General features: G+C 37.9%; 1 protein-coding gene across 2 annotated transcripts; it reads right to left on the bottom strand.

Annotated features, from left to right (window-relative positions):
* Nucleotides 1-409: 409 nt before the first annotated feature.
* LOC122046301 (squamosa promoter-binding-like protein 1) lies at nt 410-16026 on the bottom strand. 2 transcript variants are annotated; one of them, XM_042606913.1, is made up of 12 exons: nt 15535-16026; nt 14672-15411; nt 6757-6938; nt 4448-4774; nt 4105-4340; nt 3173-3247; nt 2984-3091; nt 2785-2902; nt 2527-2671; nt 2162-2312; nt 1466-2071; nt 410-1208 (listed from the first exon to the last, which is right to left on the bottom strand). In XM_042606913.1, exons 2-12 carry the CDS (start codon nt 15259-15261, stop codon nt 765-767), a joined length of 2982 nt encoding a protein of 993 aa, XP_042462847.1. In that variant the 5' UTR covers nt 15262-15411; nt 15535-16026; the 3' UTR covers nt 410-764. The 2 variants fall into 2 exon arrangements, with proteins under 2 accessions (XP_042462847.1, XP_042462846.1); XM_042606912.1 differs by having other exon boundaries at nt 14672-15695; nt 15848-16026.
* Nucleotides 16027-18679: the final 2653 nt, after the last annotated feature.

Here is an 18679-nt window from a genome sequence, read left to right as displayed (position 1 = left end):
ATGTACTCACTTCCCTTAATTAAAATAAACAAGTATACAAAGAAAAAATTTCTTTCCTTTTCCATTCTCCTTAAATTTATTTCATCCATCCATCATCCACTCTTTCAAATAAACAGAGCATTAAGGTAGCATTGGCTAATTAGTCGTGATGAGTCACATCATTATGTCAATGATCCCAAGCCCATCGAATTGAGCTATCAATTACATGAACCAAAATTTCACAACATCTTCAATTTGATTTTGTGCAGAATTTCAATCAAGTGAGTTATAAATATTGACATTAAAGAGTTCGATTCTTCAACTTAATTCATTTCGTCCAGGCTGTAGACAATTAGTAAACATCATTTCTACAATAATAATAATATAATACACTTGCCTTAAACTATATATATATGCACGGTAGCAATCCTCCGATAAATAGTCTGAATTGTTTGATTGTTTTTCTATCACTCAGCTACCCCATTACATCATATTCAGTTAATAAAAAAAATTAACCAATTTATCAGTATAGATAGCATAAATTATTACAGGATACATGATGAGATCTCCATGATGAGATCATAATTTAGATCTTTGCCAAAGTTTTAACGGGAAAGGAAATATAATTTTTACCTGAAGAGCATTTGTTAACCAATCTTGAGGAAATTCTGTTTCTGACAGTGAAATACCATTATACCTACGTATAACATGTATTTCACTCTTCCGGTCCTTAAAATCCTGGTCTTAATAAGAGAAAAACCTAAATCTTCATAAGTGATACCACTTCAAATGTATCCATAGTCCAACAATTCCCACCTAAATGATGGGGACACATAGAAGACCTCTGGCGGCGACTTAAATAGCAGGCCAACACAGACACAGACTGCCGCGATACCAACCAGGGAAAGCATTAAGGGTCTGTGCAGCATTGTCCTAGCCATAGAGTTCTGGTAAACCAACCGTTGGCTGCACCTGTTGCAATAAGGTGGTTGCTTTGCATTCGACCAGGTGGTGCTCATCTCATAACCACTTGAACTGGACTTGAATGTGTTTACTAGCTTATAGGAGGCATCCCCAGAAATGTTTAGGACGACCTGATTCAGCATGTGCTGCTTATCGATTTTCTTCTGAACCAAACTCAGGTAGGTATGATGGCCACGTGAAATAGCATAGTCTTCTGGAGTGAATCCACTGTCATCCCGGACATTCTTCCATGCCTTGATTCCCGCCTGGCATTAGACATTGGATCAGAATAACATTAACCATGAAACAAAAGTTAGGGCTTGAATGCAAAAACAAATGGAAAGCAAGTTTTCTTTGTTCATGCATACAGAAACATGAAAGCTACATGTCTAAAATTCTATGTAACACAGTCAAGCAGACAAAAATTCACTGGCATCCAAAGTAAATCTCATTAGATTTCTATGACTGCTGTAATTAACAGTATATAGGATGATTACGTAGCAGGAATCAGATAAGAGAATACCTGTCCAGGATCATTTGTAAGTGCATCCAAGATGGTCTCAGCATCAGCATTGGAGGCAACAATATGCAGTGGAGTTATACCAGAGGGACCAAGCATGTCAGGTCTGAACAATAATTGATCCGGATATGTTTTCTCAGAAGTTTTATTAGGCACATATCTCAATAGAGCTTCTACCAATGTCTTGGACTTTCTTTGTACTGCACTGTGAAGCATATATTCATCCAAGATAAGCTCCATAAGTGATTTCCCATTTGCATTTACTGAGCCATTAAAAAAAATATTCAGAAGCTTCTTGACAACTGCAGACCATTCTCTATCCATGGCGAATGACATAAGCCACCTGAAGCGTGCTAAGGTAAAGAAATTTGCAGGATCTTTTGAGTCTCGATAGATAGATATGCAATGGTTCCTCCGCAGAAGCCAGCCAAGTTCGCTAATAAATTCCAAAGCTTGATTTCTAGCTTTCTCTTCATCTAATTTTCCAGAAAGTTGCTCATCCGAATAAACTACATTAATATCATTCTCTAGCATACAAATCTCCAAGCATACATCTTTTTCTGCGACTATGAAGGGAAAGAACTCATCACTTACACCACAGTCTTCAAGCTAGAAGTCAAAAGAAAGCATTCCATAATCAACATAAAGTTAAGTTGGCAATTAAAGTATCTAAACATACGAAATTGAACATGATGGAACCTCAATGAATCCTCTCCCTGTCACATCAGGTAGCAAACAAGAAAAGCTAAGGCACTGAGAGAGATCATTCCCTGCAACTCTATCATTCTCCTTAACAAGAGCTTGTATTCTTTCCTGTACCAAGTATTTCCCATCGAATGAACATAACAACCTGAAAAAGAATAACCACAATTATACAATAGTTAAATGCTGGATCCATATGCTCACTGATTACCAAACTGTGTAGCCAATCAAACAACTTGCAAAAATAAACTAAGGCAACAAGAACCAAAACAGGAAAATAAAGCAATATATGTAAATTTGTGCAGTGGTGGAACTTCCCTCGAATTACATGCAAAGGCATCACATATATATGAAACAGATACCTAGATGCTGGTTGATCAACATGAAAGCCCTTCACAGTAAATTTGACCGTCGTAGATTGAGGAGCTGCAATAGGTGTGACGGACAAAATCTTGCCATGGTTGTCGGGTTGCCTGATATGCAGAGGCAAGTCTAGTACAACCTGACCTGAAGAAGAATTGTAAAAGCATGACCGAAAGCATTTATAAGTTGTTTGTAAAATCAAGTTGCAAAAAGCTGGCATATAGTGTAACATGCAGATCACAATAAGCCTAGCATACCATTATAGATGAAAACTGCATAGTTCTGTACCAGTGTAAAAATCCAACCCGTTCTCCATATGTTATCAAAGGAGCTATGCAAAAGCTTATTTATGCTGGTGCTTAAATCATTGTAGAGCTGAACAAAGGCAGGATACGATGAATAGACAGAATCAATCAAGAGCTAGATTTTGAATACTGTTCAGTCTTGTAGCCGTACCTGCATCCATGCAGATTCAGATTGGCGTAGATATATTGTTAGAATTAGGCAGCCTGGTCTAATGTAGCTCTCCATGTCTGTTGGACTATTGGATAACCAGTCAAGAATCTAAATCCAGCAATTCAACACAATTAGTTGATCAAGGCAGGAATTTAGTACAATATGTATTTCAAACACATAGGATCTTACCTGTGCTCGCAAAACAAGAGGCAGATCATTAGGGTCTTTGCCAAAGAGTTTAAAAATTATCCTATCAGTCCGAAACTGTCGCAAGACAACATAGAAAGAAATAATTCATAATAAAAGTCGGTCCAAGTTAAAATTATCAGACAATTACTAGAAAGATTAAAAAAAAACTTTAACATATCAAATTTAAAATTATCAGAAAATTACTGGAAACATCAAACTTAACATATCAAAAATCTCGCAAAGTCTAATTGGAATAATGGAGACTGGAGAGATATAAAGTAGTAAAAATTTTGTTAACACCATAATTGAGGTTATAAGACATATGACCTCTCGTGTGAAAATGATGAAAAAGGTGATACAATTTAGCATAACTCTGATCAGATTAAATTTGTTTTACATGAGCCTATTATGGACTAGTCATTAGAAGATATCAAGTCACCAGGTCGAAAGAGCAGAACCATATTACTGTGAGCTTTCCCTTGCATCAGTAAGGGACAGAATACAGCCATACAGTGTTTAAAAAATTGTGCTTAAAAAACAAGACACTGTCAAAGATTTCCTCACAACTGAGTTCATGCTAAAACCGTTATGAAAGGAATCCCTCCCTAACCTAAACAGATTCACCTTTTCGACTTCTGCACTCCACTACTAAGAGTTCTTTAAATTAGGACTAACCACAACAGGAACCTAAACTAACACCAATATGGATACAAACGCTTTTCTTGTATGCCCTTTCCTTGGATACTTCATGTTAAGTTCCAGAAGAATGACATTGATATGTGTTACTTCCATGAGGTGTTTCATCAAAGTCAACGGCATTCACTTTAGTGTAATATTTCTGTATGGCATCAGCTGACTATCATAGAGAAAAGAAATAGACATGCTAACAGATAAGATTGTACCTTTTCGATGTAAAGCAAAAAATGATATACCTGAGCATCTCCATGGGAACTAGATTGTGATTGGTTGGATGTTGAATCAGAATTACCACTATTCTGAATTGGACTTGACTGATGATCCTGCACCAACCACGAAGGGCAATCAGGAGAAACCACCCTGGAGTGCAGGAGAGTTGTCGATTTCTGTCTTCCTTCTTCACATTCTTGTGTGTCAATATAAGTGTCGTTCAAATCAAAATCCATGATTCTGACTCTATCCAAGACAGGCTCTGTGATATCATAAATTTAACTAATATCAAGTTTTTTCCTGAAAAGAAGACATGGTAAATGGGTAATAAATGTGAAAAATGAGTAGGATCTGCAAGCAAGCCCTTACCTGCAGAAGCTACCCTTCCATTTGAGCGAATGGAGTTTGTGGTTACAACAGGTGGTATATGATCAGGGTCTCTGAGATGATTCTCAGCAACATCAGTGCAAGTTACATTAGCTACTGAACTTAAATGATTCACAGATTCTTGCACAGAAACAATATTTAGTGCCGAAGTATTAACCGCTTTTGAGGATGTTCCTGCACCTGTTTCAAACTTTTGTGGAACCTGAGATGACTGTAGAAGTTGTAAGAGGTTACTAGGATCAAAGGACTTGGCAAACTTGGCAAGGCTCCCTAGCAAATGAGCCAAGAGCTCCACATTTTGGTTATCAGCTGTTGATCATCCAATATATACAGATAAAGTATCAGTAGAATATATACAGATAAAGTATTTGCACATGAAGCACAGTTCAAAAGGCCTATGTTCCAGATAGCCTTCAGTATGAGTGAAAAGAAGTCATTAACAGTGCAAACCCCATGGGTTGAGTAAAAATGATGGATGTATAAATTATAATCAGACATCAAGGGGACAAACACATGAATCAAGCATACAGCTAATAAAAAAATGTACAATATAACAATGTAACTGCCACAAAAGTTCATTATAATTATCTGCAAAATTGATAACTTTGTATACATGATATACCACATATCAAGGCTGCATATCTTAAATGCATGTACAAAGTTTTAAATACCAAATCCCAATAATGGTACCTAGGGTAGAATCTCTGAGGCCAGAATGCATATACGAATGCAGCAGCATAGAGGACAATCTAGGCAGAACTGACATATACTGAAATAGCAGTACAATGGAGACCCAAAATGTATACACAATGATCAGGAACATTCTTAAATATTGTTACAATACTCCTCTTTGTGTCATTTATGCTGAAGTAGCTTAAATTTTGAAGTTCTATGGGCATGCGATTATTAGCTCTCTATGGAGAAGATAAAGTATGGGGGAAAGAATGAGAGTAGGGACATAAATTAATATGAAAAAGATAAGGAAATTCATTCTTCATTTGTGGAGTGAAGGTGGTTGGAGAGAAGTCTTGTTCCCACTGTTTCCTTGGAAGACAAGAAAGAGGAAAACTTAAATTTGTGACATTGAATTTATAGAAAATTTAAATAGAAAAATAAATCAGTTAAACGATTTTTTTTTATTAAAATTGCCGACATTCAAAGGGAATTGGAGTTTTCAATCTGATTTTGACAAAAGTCGAATTGGTCAGAACTAGAGAAAGTGTTCTCTAGTTGTTTCCTTCCCTCCCTTTCTTTGCCCTCAAGAAAATGGAGGGAAAGAGCACGTGGGAACTCTTTCCTCTGAGTCATTCCCTTTCTCCAAGTGTTTCTGCCCAAGAAAACACGCAAAATCTCCAGCTTACTAATATCAGAATAACTGCCTATTCTGTGTCACAAGCAAGATGCCAATCATGTTTAATAAAGCAAAACTTAGATTCTCATCAAAACAAAACCCAATGAAATGAATCGTGGTACATTTGTTGTTAAGAATTAAGATGATAAATCCATGTGGCATCCTCCTTGTTAGTGAACATAAGACTAACTTAAAGCTGTCTTTAATGAATTAATCTTTGCATGTTGCACATTTTACTATTGTGCTTAACAATTTAACATATTCAACTGGGTCAAACATATGTAAAGGTAAAATCAGTCTTAGAAAATATAAGATGTTGTGTGCGTCATGCCATTACTGTTTCATATGTTAGTAGCAGATCAGACTGAAGCTTGCTGCATCCTTGTGCATTGTCAATATTTTGATTTCACGCTTAGTTCTTTTTAAAGGAAGGAGGAAATATTCACTATTCACAATACATATAAACTATTCAGGTGGTCATAGTTATATTATTCTTCTTAATTATTTATGTATTAACTAAGATCATGTTTTGATTTTTAAATCTAACATATACAATACAAGTGCAAAACTATCAGCGTGCAAAGTTGCAGGTACTGGTTGAGAGCCTATAGCTAGAGGTATAAGGATTTTGCAAGATAAATCTGAAGCTGAGATGGATATAACAAATGATAGCAAACACTAGTGTTAAACTAACCAATCATCTCAGATATCAGCCTAGAACCATAAATGTAGCGATTCCTTCTAGTTAAGTTGTTCACAAGAAGCAGATGTACTTGATTGAGAATCCCTTTTAATGGAATTAGTAACCAAATCCTAGACAAAGGAATAAAAAGATAATCTAACTTGGAAAAAAAATCCAATCAGAGATGGGACAAGGAAATTGATAAATCAAACATAATATTGAAATCCAAGTAGGGCAAGATGTGCTTGAAGAAATTACACTGCAAATTCGACAGGATCCTAAGAAGACTTATCAACGAGTAGCCAGAAGATTGATCATCAACAGATGGATTCCCAGTGGCAATGGCATCAGGCTGTCTTTTCCTCCTACGCTTGTTGTGGCCAGCTAACCGTCGTCGGCAACTTCGTTTGCCTTCATCAAATTCCTCAAGAAGATGAAACCTGGGCATGCAATTATCACAAGAAGCAAATAAAGACACAAAATGGCGTACAAAAGAAAATGTATTTCAAGAATTAAAACATGGCAGGATATGTTAGAAGCATGAGACATAATGAAATCAACTCACAGTTGTAAGGCAAAACTGAGATCGAAAGCTATCCAGTCTGAATGCAAAGTCACATTACCACAATATCTCTACCATTAGGCTCTTTAACAATGGACACTACACATTATTGTTCTTATTTGTCATCAAAATCCAAATAACATGAATATTATCTCTTCATTCTAAATTAGTATTATCCTTAAAATTTCACCGTCTAGTTCTACTAAAATTACAAAGAACTTTTTCCTTCTTTTATTTTCTATAACATATATATATAATATATAGTTGGTGTCGGTTAGTAAAGCATTCACTAGTTATGAGCTTACAGAATTTACCTGCAATTTAACTAAGTTTTTAGGGAAAAAAATAAATAAATATTTGGCTATGAGTATTTCCACTCTTCAAAGTAATCAAATGCTTATCTCTCTTCTTAAAGTATTAAGAATCATAGAATCATAAAATGTGGTAAAATCCAAAATTGTACTACCCTCTCCATTTCTTTCACCAAATCCAAATTACACTTTTATATTCCCATAGACTCCCTAGTCCCTACACATCTATTTAAATACCCTTCAAATATATAATTTCTTTCTTTCCATCATACATCTACCATGAATAACTTCCTCTAGAGTCTGCCAAACTTCCCTTTTGATATGACCATTCAATCTTCCTTGAGGGGCATAAGTGCTTATAATGTTTAGTATCTTAATTCCTAAAATCCATTTTAGCACAATAATTCTATCTCCATGTCACTGAACTTTGACAATGTTATACATATAATCTTTAGCAAACATAAAATTCACTCCTTTTTTGTTTTTAATTCTCCAAAGTACCAAAGATTAAAACCCACATGTGCCATTTCTCTAGCCCTTTTCTCCAACCAGTTTTGTTTCCTATAAGCAAATTATGTTAATCCTTTTTTCAATAATGATAAACGTTTAAAATCTAATTTCAAAGCAGAGTTTGGTCTTTGACTTGAATGAAATGATTTCATGCTGTTTCAACATGTGCCAACAAAGGATGTCGGTAGATCCAATAAGAAGAAATAAGAGGATAAGGAGGGGAAAGAAGAAGAGTATGAGGAACTGAGGTGGTACACAAAGAAGAGGAATGCCAACGTTGGAGAAACGTGAGTCGTGACATACATACTCCTTGGCATCCCTCGAGCCAGTGCTGGAGGAGTTAGGGTAAACTAGGGTTTAAACTTGGAGGAGGGTGCTTATAGTGCAACTTCGAGGAGGGAACTTCCTACATGATTTGTCAGAGAAGGATGCACATGATGCAATCAAAACTGTTTTGATAATGACATCAGCTAATTCTAGTCCTAATCCTGAAAGCATTCCTATATTCCAAATTGTTAACGTGAAGTAGCATTCATACTCGCATTAGCCTATAATAATGAACCCTTCATTATTTTGCATCACATCTACGTGTTGATATTATGGGTCGCTTTTTGCTAGTTTCCTTGCTACCCCTTGCATATCAAGGTACCTTGGTGGTGTAGACCTTGGGCATTACTTACGAGTCACAGTTTAAGACCAAGAGAAATAAAATTTTCATGCCCATTGGTTTAGGCAAATTTTGATGTTGGCTATCTATGCCTAATACCACCTCAAACTTTTTAATCCAAGCTTAGGACCAACATCAACGGACTTTGCCAAAAGTAAAAGACAGAATTAGATACATAACACCAAAAGTATATTGTTAGTAAGGAACATAAATTCATTGAAAATCAAAGACAACCATGTCTTCAATTGTTTATGAATTGCTTCAATTTACAAAGTGTAAGTGCTCAAATCCTATTACTCAATGTTAATTTAAAATCATCATTATAATGCATTTAGAGCCAACTTAATGCATGAGTAGAGCATCTTGCAGAGACTCGAGATCCTAACCACACTTATCAAATGTTTCTACAGGTATTTGATACTCCAAAATTCACACACTTGTCAAATGTTTCTACAGGTATTTGATACTCCAAAATCCAAAAAATCTACAAGCTAAAATAATTAATTAACATAGTTCCTTGTCACACCATCTCAAATGCTGATAATAATTTTGCTAGTATACTATCTCTCCGATGTCATGCAAATGATGTATAGAAGCTACATCTTGGCAACATTAATATGTAGGTTTCTACTTGGATAAACTGATCAAATTAGTATCTTGCTTGCAGTTGAAATTTATTCCAGTTGCTACCTTTGAACTTCTAAAGTGAGTTCTACCACCTGCTACTATATCACTATGTTTTAGAAGTTTAAAGATATCAAAGTTTCATTAGACTGAGGAAGTCTCAGGTGATGTGACTTCTCCTCCCACTCAATCAATAACAAGTTTAGAAATAACTTGAAAAACATGGTCAATCTGCTATATGCAGATATCTAGATTGTTATGGACCGAGCCCATACAACAAAAGAGAATCTGGAGCCTATCAAATATAAGAGATACACGCATGGCAAATTTAGAAAGGATGGTGCAAATCAAGAGAATTGATTCAGCTATAATAATTTATAGTAATTGATTTTATTTGAGTCAAGTATCTTTTATTTGGTAAGAATAAAACTTTTCTTATTCAGGGGTTGTTTTCTTCCTTCGTCGAGAAGGAACGTTCTAGTTGTATTTAAATGGTTGAAATAATGCAATAAAGATTATCATTGAATTTTACAAAAAAAGAAATTAATTCCATAGATCAAAAGGTTCTCTAATTTCCTCAAGCCTCAAATCCCCCTACCACCATAGGCCGCCAAGGTCGTAAAACCAAGAAGACAAAGGTTGATCCTACTGACCAGCCGGTAAACCGTCCCATTATGCGATCCATAGCCAAGGGTCTCAACAAATTGGTATCAGAGCCCGTCATAATGAGCGACTCACAAGCACTTCAACAACGTTTTGATGTGTTTCTCAAAATCTACCAGGAGGACAAAGCTTCCCATGAAAAACGACAGCAGCTCATCCATGCTCAACTAGAGGAATTGTCGAAAAGCTTTTCTAATCGACACTCGCACAACAACCATCGAAGTGAAGAGAGCAACAATCATGCCGATCCACAAAGGCACCGCTCGAAAGGCTATCATGGAGGAGGGATCCTTATATATACCACGATATTCGAAACTGGATTTCCCATGTTATGATGGTGGGTCTGATCCTTTGGGATGGCTCAATCGATGCGACCATTTTTTTCGCCATCAACGAACTTTGGAGGAAGAAAAGGTGGGCCTACCCTCGTTCCATCTTGAGAGAGATGGCCAACTATGGTTCATCAAACTCGAACGTGATCGACCTCATATTCAATAGGAGGAATTCAAAGATAAGTGTAATTTGAGGTTTGGGCCACCTATTCGCAACAACAAATTGGGCGAGCTTGCAAAACTTCAACAATCAGGATCTGTGGAAGACTACCAGTGAAAATTCGAACAATTGGTGGCACGAGCGAGTTCCTTAACCTAAGAACAAGAAGTGCAAATATTCATTAGTGGCCTCCAAGATCACATCACTGTGGAAGTCGAGCTTTACCACCCAGAAGATCTCACTTTGGTTATGAGTTTTGCTCGTCTGTATGAACACCGCTCTAAACAATCTGAATCAACGATCACACCGCGACGCACCCCCGTCCTACCACCGAAGCAACCATTTATCAAACGATTAAATCGAACGGAAATGGAAGAACGGCGTGCCAAGGGCCTTGTTTTAATTGCGACGGACTTTAGAAGATTATGATGAACAGAACCACGTCGAGGATGTTGAAATTTCCCTCAATGTGATCACTGGCACCCCTGCTCCTCAAACCATGCGAATTTAAGGACCAATTAACCAGACCCCCTTGCTAGTCCTCATCAACTCGGGAAGTACTCATTGCTTTTTAAATTCAGCACTTGCATCAATCTTGAACTTATCTATTGACAAAAGTCTTGCGCTCTGGGTGGCAGTAGCTAATGGGCGACGACTACAATGCCTTGGGGTCTGCCGCGATGTATTAATCCATTTGGGTGATCATAAATTTAATGTAGAATTCTTCATTCTACCATTGGGCGATGTTGGAGCAGTGTTGGGAGTCAACTGGCTTCGCACGGTCCCATCCTTTGGGATTTCTCCCAGATGCGCATAAGCTTTCAACATACCGGCAACGCCATTTATTTACAAGGATCGGGTGCTACTCTAACAGCAGAAGTGGCCTCTCTCACAACAGCTACCCTTCCAAAAGTTCATGAAAAATAACTACGACATATTCTGGAAAAGTATGCTGCAATTTTTGAGGAACCCAACGACCTTCCACCTTTTCGTAAGTGCTGCCACAAAATTTTACTTTAACAAGGTACCAACCCTATCGTGGTGCGTCCTTACAGATACCCCCATGCGCAAAAAAATGAAATCGAGCGTCAATGCAATGACATGATTGCCAAGAGCCTGATTAGACAAAGCACATCTTCTTTCTCTTCGCCAGTTTTACTGGTAAAAAAAGCAGACGACACATGGCGCTTTGTGTGGATTATAGGGCTCTCAATGAAAAGGCAATTAAAGATAGGTTTCCAATCCCTGAGATCGATGAATTGCTTGATGAATTACATGGATCTTTTTATTTTACTAAGTTGGACCTCAGATCCGGATATCACCAAATCCGAATGGAACCGGACAGCATTTCCATGATGTCTTTTCGCACTCACCATAGTCATTTTGAGTTCGTAGTAATGTCATTCGGGCTCACCAACGCCCCCTCAACTTTTCAAGCTCTTATGAATAATATCTTTGGCGATTTTCTGAGAAAATTTGTACTAGTTTTCTTTGATGATATACTGGTTTATAGTGCTTCTTGGGAGGAACATCTCCACCATTTAGTGCTTTTTGGGAGGAACATCTCCACCATTTGCAGCTCATTTTTGGGATATTACAGCAGCAACACCTCTTCCTAAAAAATTCTAAGTATTTATTTGCTCGGACGGAAATTGCCTATCTTGGTCACATCATTTCTCGTTCAGGGGTGGCTGTCGATAATGGCAAAATTGAAGCAGTTCTCCATTCACCACAACCCACTACTCTTCGTGCCCTTCGTGGTTTTCTGAGACTCACAGGGTACTATCGTAAATTTGTCCAAGGATATGGAGTGTTAGCGTCCCCTCTAACTAGCCTCTTGCGAGGAACTCTTTTGAATGGAATGAGTTGGCGGAATTGGCATTCCAAAAGCTAAAGATCGTCCTTACTTCCACATTGGTACTTGCCTTGCCCGATTTCTCAAAGTCATTTGTGGTGGATTGTGATGCCTCAGATATGGGGATCGGTGCAATACTACAGCAAGAAGGACGCCCCATTGCTTTTTTTAGCTGTCCCTTGGCCCAACGACACAAGAAGCTCCCTGCTTATGAGAAAGAACTCATCTGATTGGCCAAATCTATACGTCATTGGCGTGCTTATCTTTGGGGACACAAGTTCCTGGTTCGAACTGACCATTACAGTCTAAAATTTTTATTGGAACAACGAATTACCAACTCGCCTCAACAACACTGGATTAGTATACTGGGTTTTGATTTTCTCATCGAATATCAAGCAGGCCGAAACAATGTGGCAGCAGATGCACTTTCACGTCGTGACAACAATAATGGACAGTTGACCGCCATCTCCATGCCTAAGTTAAATTTAACAAAGGACATCCAATCTGAATACTCTACTTCCCCGGAAATTCAGCACCTTATTCAGGTGTCGCGAGGCGAAGGTCGCATGGAGTACAAGGAAGGGCTTTTATTCTTCAAAGGTAGAATCTATCTCCTTGCTACATCTCCTCTCACTTCTAAAATAATAACCATGATACATAATGAGTTTCACGAAGGATATCAGAAGACATTATATCGAATTATATGAGATTTCTATTGGTCCGGGATGAAACAATAGGTTCACATGTTTGTGCGTGAATGTCCAATCTGCCAACACAATAAAGTGGAGCATTTGAAGCCCGCGGGATTACTACAACCCTTGCCTGTTCCTCACCAAGTGTGGTCGGACATTTCCATGGATTTTATTGACGGGTTGCCTCTATCTCAGGGTAAAACTATATTGTTTGTTGTTGTGGATCGCTTCTCTAAGTATTCCCATTTCATCCCTTTATCACACCCATACACAGCTGTGAAGGTGGCTTGAGTTTTCTTTGATAACATTTTTAAGCTTCACGGTCTTCCAGAAACCATCGTCAACGACCATGATGCAACCTTCACTAGTTCTTTCTGGAAGGAGCTATTTCGCCTTAGTGGAGCGCAACTTTGTTTCTCGTCCGCTTACCATCCCCAATCGGATGACCAGACCGAAGTCGTGAACAAGGTTATTGAGATCTATTTGCGTTGCTTTACGGGAGAATTTCCAAAGAAATGGGTATATTGGATCTCTTGGGGAGAATTTTGTTACAATACTGGTTATCACACGTCCCTCAAGGCCACCCCGTTCGAGGTCGTGTATGGGTGATCGCCTCCACGCCTATTATCATATTTGGTTGGTACTTCTCATATTGAATCAGTAGATCAGGAGCTACAAACTCGAGAACAACTTCTGAAGAATCTACAAGGAAATCTTCTTGCTGCTCAAAATCGTATGAAACTTCAATATGATTCATCCCATCGGGAGGTAAGGTTTGAGATAGGAGATATGGTATTGTTAAAGTTTCAGCCTTATCGTCAAGTTTAGCATCCAAGAACTATTCAAAACTGTCTCCTTGCTTTTATAGGCCTTTTAAAATCATTGACCGTGTGGTCATGTCGCTTACAAACTCCAATTGTCAGACCACGCCAAGCTCCACCCAGTTTTTCGTGTGTCCTCTTTAAAGAAATATCATGGCAGCATCCCTAGCGTCCCCTCTCTTCCCCCCATACATTAGGAAGATTACATTCCTTCTCTAGCGATTCTCGACTATCGCTCACATCGTGGATGCTCCCAAATTCTAGTTCATTGGGTGGACTTATCCCCTGCCGAGATTTCATGGGAAGATGCAGTGGCTATCATGGAACGTTACCCATCATCCGTGTTTGCAGACAAACCCGTTTCTCTGGGAGGGAGTAATGTTATGGACCGAGCTCATACAACAAAAGAGAATCTAGAGCTCACCAAATATAAGAGATACACGCACAGCAGATTTAGAAAGGATGGTGCAAATCAAGAGAATTGATTCAGCTATAATAATTTATAGTAATTGATTTTATTTGAGTCAAGTATCTTTTATTTTAAGTAGAATTGAATCGAGTATCTTTTTATTTTTGGTAAGAATAAAACCTTTCTTATTCAGGGATTGTCTTCTTCCTTCGTCGAGAAGGAACATCCTAGTTGTATTTAAATGGTTGAAATAATGCAATAAAGATTATCATTGAGTTTTACAAAAAAAAGAAATTAATTCCATAGATCAAAAGATTCTCTAATTTCCTCGAGCCTCAAATCCCCCTACCACCATAGGCCGCCAAGGTCGTAAAACCAAAAAGACGAAGGTTGATCCTGCCGACCACCCAGTAAACCGTCCCATTACGCGATTCATAGCCAAGGGTCTCAACATAGATAATGGCCTTTCGAGATTTCAGAAGCATAAAAAGCATTTCAATGAAAAACATGTGCTTTGCATCTAAACTAAACAAGTGTATGTATTAGAAGTGAATAAGAAAAACCAACCTACTACATTGCTGACAGAAGCGCTGGATAGCATTTCGGACAACAGCTGAGTTGGCCTTTGCATGCATCTCACAGACTTTGTGCCGTCTATGATAGTCCTTTGTCTCACTGAGGTCAGCATCACAGCCTTCAACCTGGCAAGTTGGGTAATTCGAATTTTCCCCTTGTGTCTTGCTCTTCTTTCCCTTTTCCCCTTCCATTTTTTTTAGGGTGGCTTCAATTGTTTCCAACATCGGGTAAGAATGGTCCCCAAGGTTTAAGCTAAGTGCTTCAGCACCACCACAATGTTCACCCTCTTCCACCACACGAATCCTCTTCCGCTTCTCAGTTTCACCCTTCTCATTCACAAGTAGCCCAAAATCAGTATATTCTGAAGAAGATGAGTTATTCAATCCATTTGCTTGATCATGGCGCTGATGATTGTTCCCGCAATCACTAGGAGCTGCATTAGCAGGGTTTGCAGCAAAGAGCTCACCATCCCATCTCCAGTCATTCAAGTTCCATTCCAAGTTTTTCTTTCCCATTATACTCAGATTAGAAGTGCCCACAGTGAGAAAGCGGTTTCCTTCGCTTCCCACTCTAGCCTCCATTAAATCAGAAAGCCGTAATACAATTTGAATGGCTGAGTTTTAGTGACAACTACTTCAAGTACTACAACTCCATCAAAGCCACTTAGAAACCACGGGTGGAGAACAGACTAGCAGACAGAATTCCACGCTTCAATGCTCCACAAAGAAAATCTAAAAATATAACACCCACATAGCCGAAATTCCAAACAAGTGAAACCCACATACCAATCACGAAGGTCACAACAAAAGAAAACACAGTCAAATTAAGAAGGCAAACAGCGCGATAATTTTCACCGGAAAAACCCTAGCTCAGAGCCAAAGACCAATTTTTAGCCCATCAATCAGCACAAATCATCGAGAAGAGCCGATACAGCAGCCAACCCTGTTATAGCGCCTGTCTCGCAGTTAAGATGCAACGAAAACTCCACAATCAGGCATGCCTCCGAACAACACAGCTGCGTGAAAGAAGAAAGCACAGTCGAACCCCTCAATATCTATACGAATCTAAACAATCCGATCAGGCCGACAACAATCACCGCTGATTTCTCTAAAAAAGAGAAAAAAAAAAACAAACGAAGAAAAACGGGGCGATTCCGAGAGGAATAACCTCCTTTTGGCGGATCGAGGTCGATCCTAGGAAACCTCTTTATCTGGATCGAGATTCGCAAACATCGGCGGCGAAAATTTCTGGAGTCCCAAATGGCGGCCGACGACGGGGGAGTAGGAGAGAGTGGAAGAGGAATAGGATGAAAGAACGCGTTATATTCCCCTACAAAATGACCCACATTTTCCACCCAAATCTGGACGCGATCAGAGTGACCCTTCAAGCAAAAAAATACACGGTCAGCAAACAGAGAAATGGCCAATGGGTGATGTCCACTTCTTCAGGCTGGCTCCCAATCCCACTAACTCCCACACGCATTGGTTTGCATTCTTACGTGTTCGATCTTAAATTTGAAAAATGTAATTAACGATGACATATTGTAGGTGCTCTTCGTTGACCGAGTCAATTGAGAAACCGAAACCCTAATATTCTTATGCTTCCTAAAAATTTCCATCTGCTCCTCATTTAATTTGGGGATTGGCGAAGACAAATGAATAAAAAAATAATCAAAACTACATTTCCAATTTTGACAATCTTCGAATGAATTTCTGAAACCTAAAAATTGGCATAAAATTAATCTAAAAACAGTGCATGCAATCCCTATTGGGAAATAAATCTTTACATGCAGTCTCCATCCATGAAAATCTTTATTTTCACTCCCCAGTTAAACATCTTTACCTAATTGCCCATGATATTTTTAGGTATAAAAAGTCTAAAAATCCGTATAAATCCTCTTAAATTGAATATATTAACTTAGAATCTAGTATATTTTCTATCAAATTGAGTACGATTCTTTTTTCACCTCAAAATATACTCGATTTTAGTTTAATGTGCTGAATTTAATATAAATTATACTCATTTTTAGATTATTTGTACCGAAAAATATGAGGGTTAATTTCGATAGAAAATATACTCGATCCTAGTATAGATTATTAGATTATAGTGTAAAGTGTTGAATTTAACATGAATTATACTTATTTTTAGACTTTTTATACCTAAAAAATAAGAGGAACAATTTTGATAGAAAATATACTCGATTTTTAATATAAAGTACTGACTTTAAGAAGAATTATACTCATTTTTGGACTTTTTGTACTCAATTTTGAAATTTTTGTACCTAAAAAATCTGAGGGGCAATTTAGGTATCAATATTTGCATGATGGAGTTGAAACAAGTAATACTTTGCATGCAGGGAGTGGAAACAAAGTTTTTTGGATATAGGGATTGCATGCAAAGTCAATATTGTGATTGGGGATTTTTCTCTAATTTACCGTAGAATCATTCACATTCTGAATTAATCAACTTAACTATCTGATATAAGTTAAAAAAATATATTTATTTGAGAGTAAGTTACGGTGTGTTATGTTAGTAGATATCAAAATATTAATTGTTAAAATAGACTTTCACGTGTGTTTTCCTGATTTATAAACCGGTTGTAACTTTCTCTACAAAGAAGCTTCCTTCATCAATGATGTCCCTAAGGAAATTGAGTCGGACATCAATGGCAATGTGTTTGATCCTTAAATGATATACTGGATTCTTGACCAAGTTGAGAGCAGTTTGGCTATCATAATAAATAATAGGCTTTGGCACTTCCAATCCCAGACTACCAATCAAACCATGTAGCCATATGCACTCCTTTACTCCTTCAGTTAGTGGCATGTATTCTGTTTCTGTGGTAGATAGAGCAATTGTAGGTTGTAGTGTTGCCTTCCAACTTACAACACCACTGAAGAGAGTGAATATATAGCATGTTAAGGACCTCGTCTTCAATATGTCTCCTCCATTGTCAAATTCAGTATAACCAACAAGTCCTCCAGTATTACCATTAACTCCATAAACAAGACATATGTTGCTTGTGCCTTTCAGGTATCTCATGATCCATTTAACACCCTCCCAATGAGCTTTCCCCGAATTGCTCATGAAGCGACTAACCACGCTTACTGCATAAGCCAGATTAGGTCTTGTGCACACCTTTACATACATCAAACTTCCAACAACACTTGAGTATGGGACTGTACTCATGTACCCCCTCTCTTCTTCTGTGCTTGGTAGGGAATCAACATCAAACTTAAAATGTGCTGCCAATAGAGTCTTGACTGGTTTTGTCCATTTGAAAAGATTGTAGGACCTTTTCGATGTACTTTTGTTGTGTTACATACAATAGAACTTCTTTTCTATCTCTTCAAATCTCCATTCCAAGGATCTTCTTTGTTACAGCCAGATCTTTCATCTTAAACTCACTGCTCAACAATTTCTTCAGGCTATTAACTTCTTGCTTGTTGCTTGCAACAATTAACATATCATCCATATATAATAGTAGATACACAAAAGAACCATCCAACAGTTTCTTAGAGTAAACACAACTATCAAACAGATTGCGAGCAAAGTCATGAGAAGTCATGAAAGTGTTAAACCTTCTGTACCATTGTCTTGGTGCTTACTTCAAGCCATATAAGGATTTTCTCAATAAGCATACATAGTCTTTCTTCTTGAGATATTCAAACCCCTCAGGTTATGACATGTAGACCTCCTCTTCCAAATTTCCGTGGATAAATGCGGTCTTTACATCTAGTTGTTCCAATTCCAGATCATATGCACTAACCATGGCTAGAAGAACTCTAATTGTCTTGTGCTTCACCACTGGTGAAAATATCTCATGATAATCAACCCCTTCCTTTTGTAAGAAGCCTTTAGCCACAACCTTGCTCTGAAGCTTGGAGGTTCAACACCATGAATTTCTTCTTTCTTCTTGAACACCCATTTGCAACCTACTGGCTTCACCCCTTTGGCAATGACACCAACTTTAAAGTCTCGTTCTTGTCAAGTGATTTC

Source organism: Zingiber officinale, chromosome 2B (assembly GCF_018446385.1).
Source record: "Zingiber officinale cultivar Zhangliang chromosome 2B, Zo_v1.1, whole genome shotgun sequence".
NCBI lineage: Eukaryota > Viridiplantae > Streptophyta > Magnoliopsida > Zingiberales > Zingiberaceae > Zingiber > Zingiber officinale.
The sequence above is the reverse complement of the archived record's forward strand: the minus strand, read 5'-3'. Positions and strand labels throughout refer to the sequence as shown.

What these genes read in the sequence shown, in the direction of transcription:
- LOC122046301 (XM_042606913.1), bottom strand. Translation starts at nt 15,261, where the DNA reads ATGGAGGCTAGAGTGGGAAGCGAAGGAAACCGCTTTCTCACTGTGGGC. An exon ending in GTTGATCAACCAGCATCTAG is followed by an intron (nt 2,313 to 2,526) that starts GTATCTGTTTCA and finishes ATTCTTTTTCAG; the next exon opens with GTTGTTATGTTCATTCGATG. An exon ending in TTACAAATGATCCTGGACAG is followed by an intron (nt 1,209 to 1,465) that starts GTATTCTCTTAT and finishes GTCTAATGCCAG; the next exon opens with GCGGGAATCAAGGCATGGAA.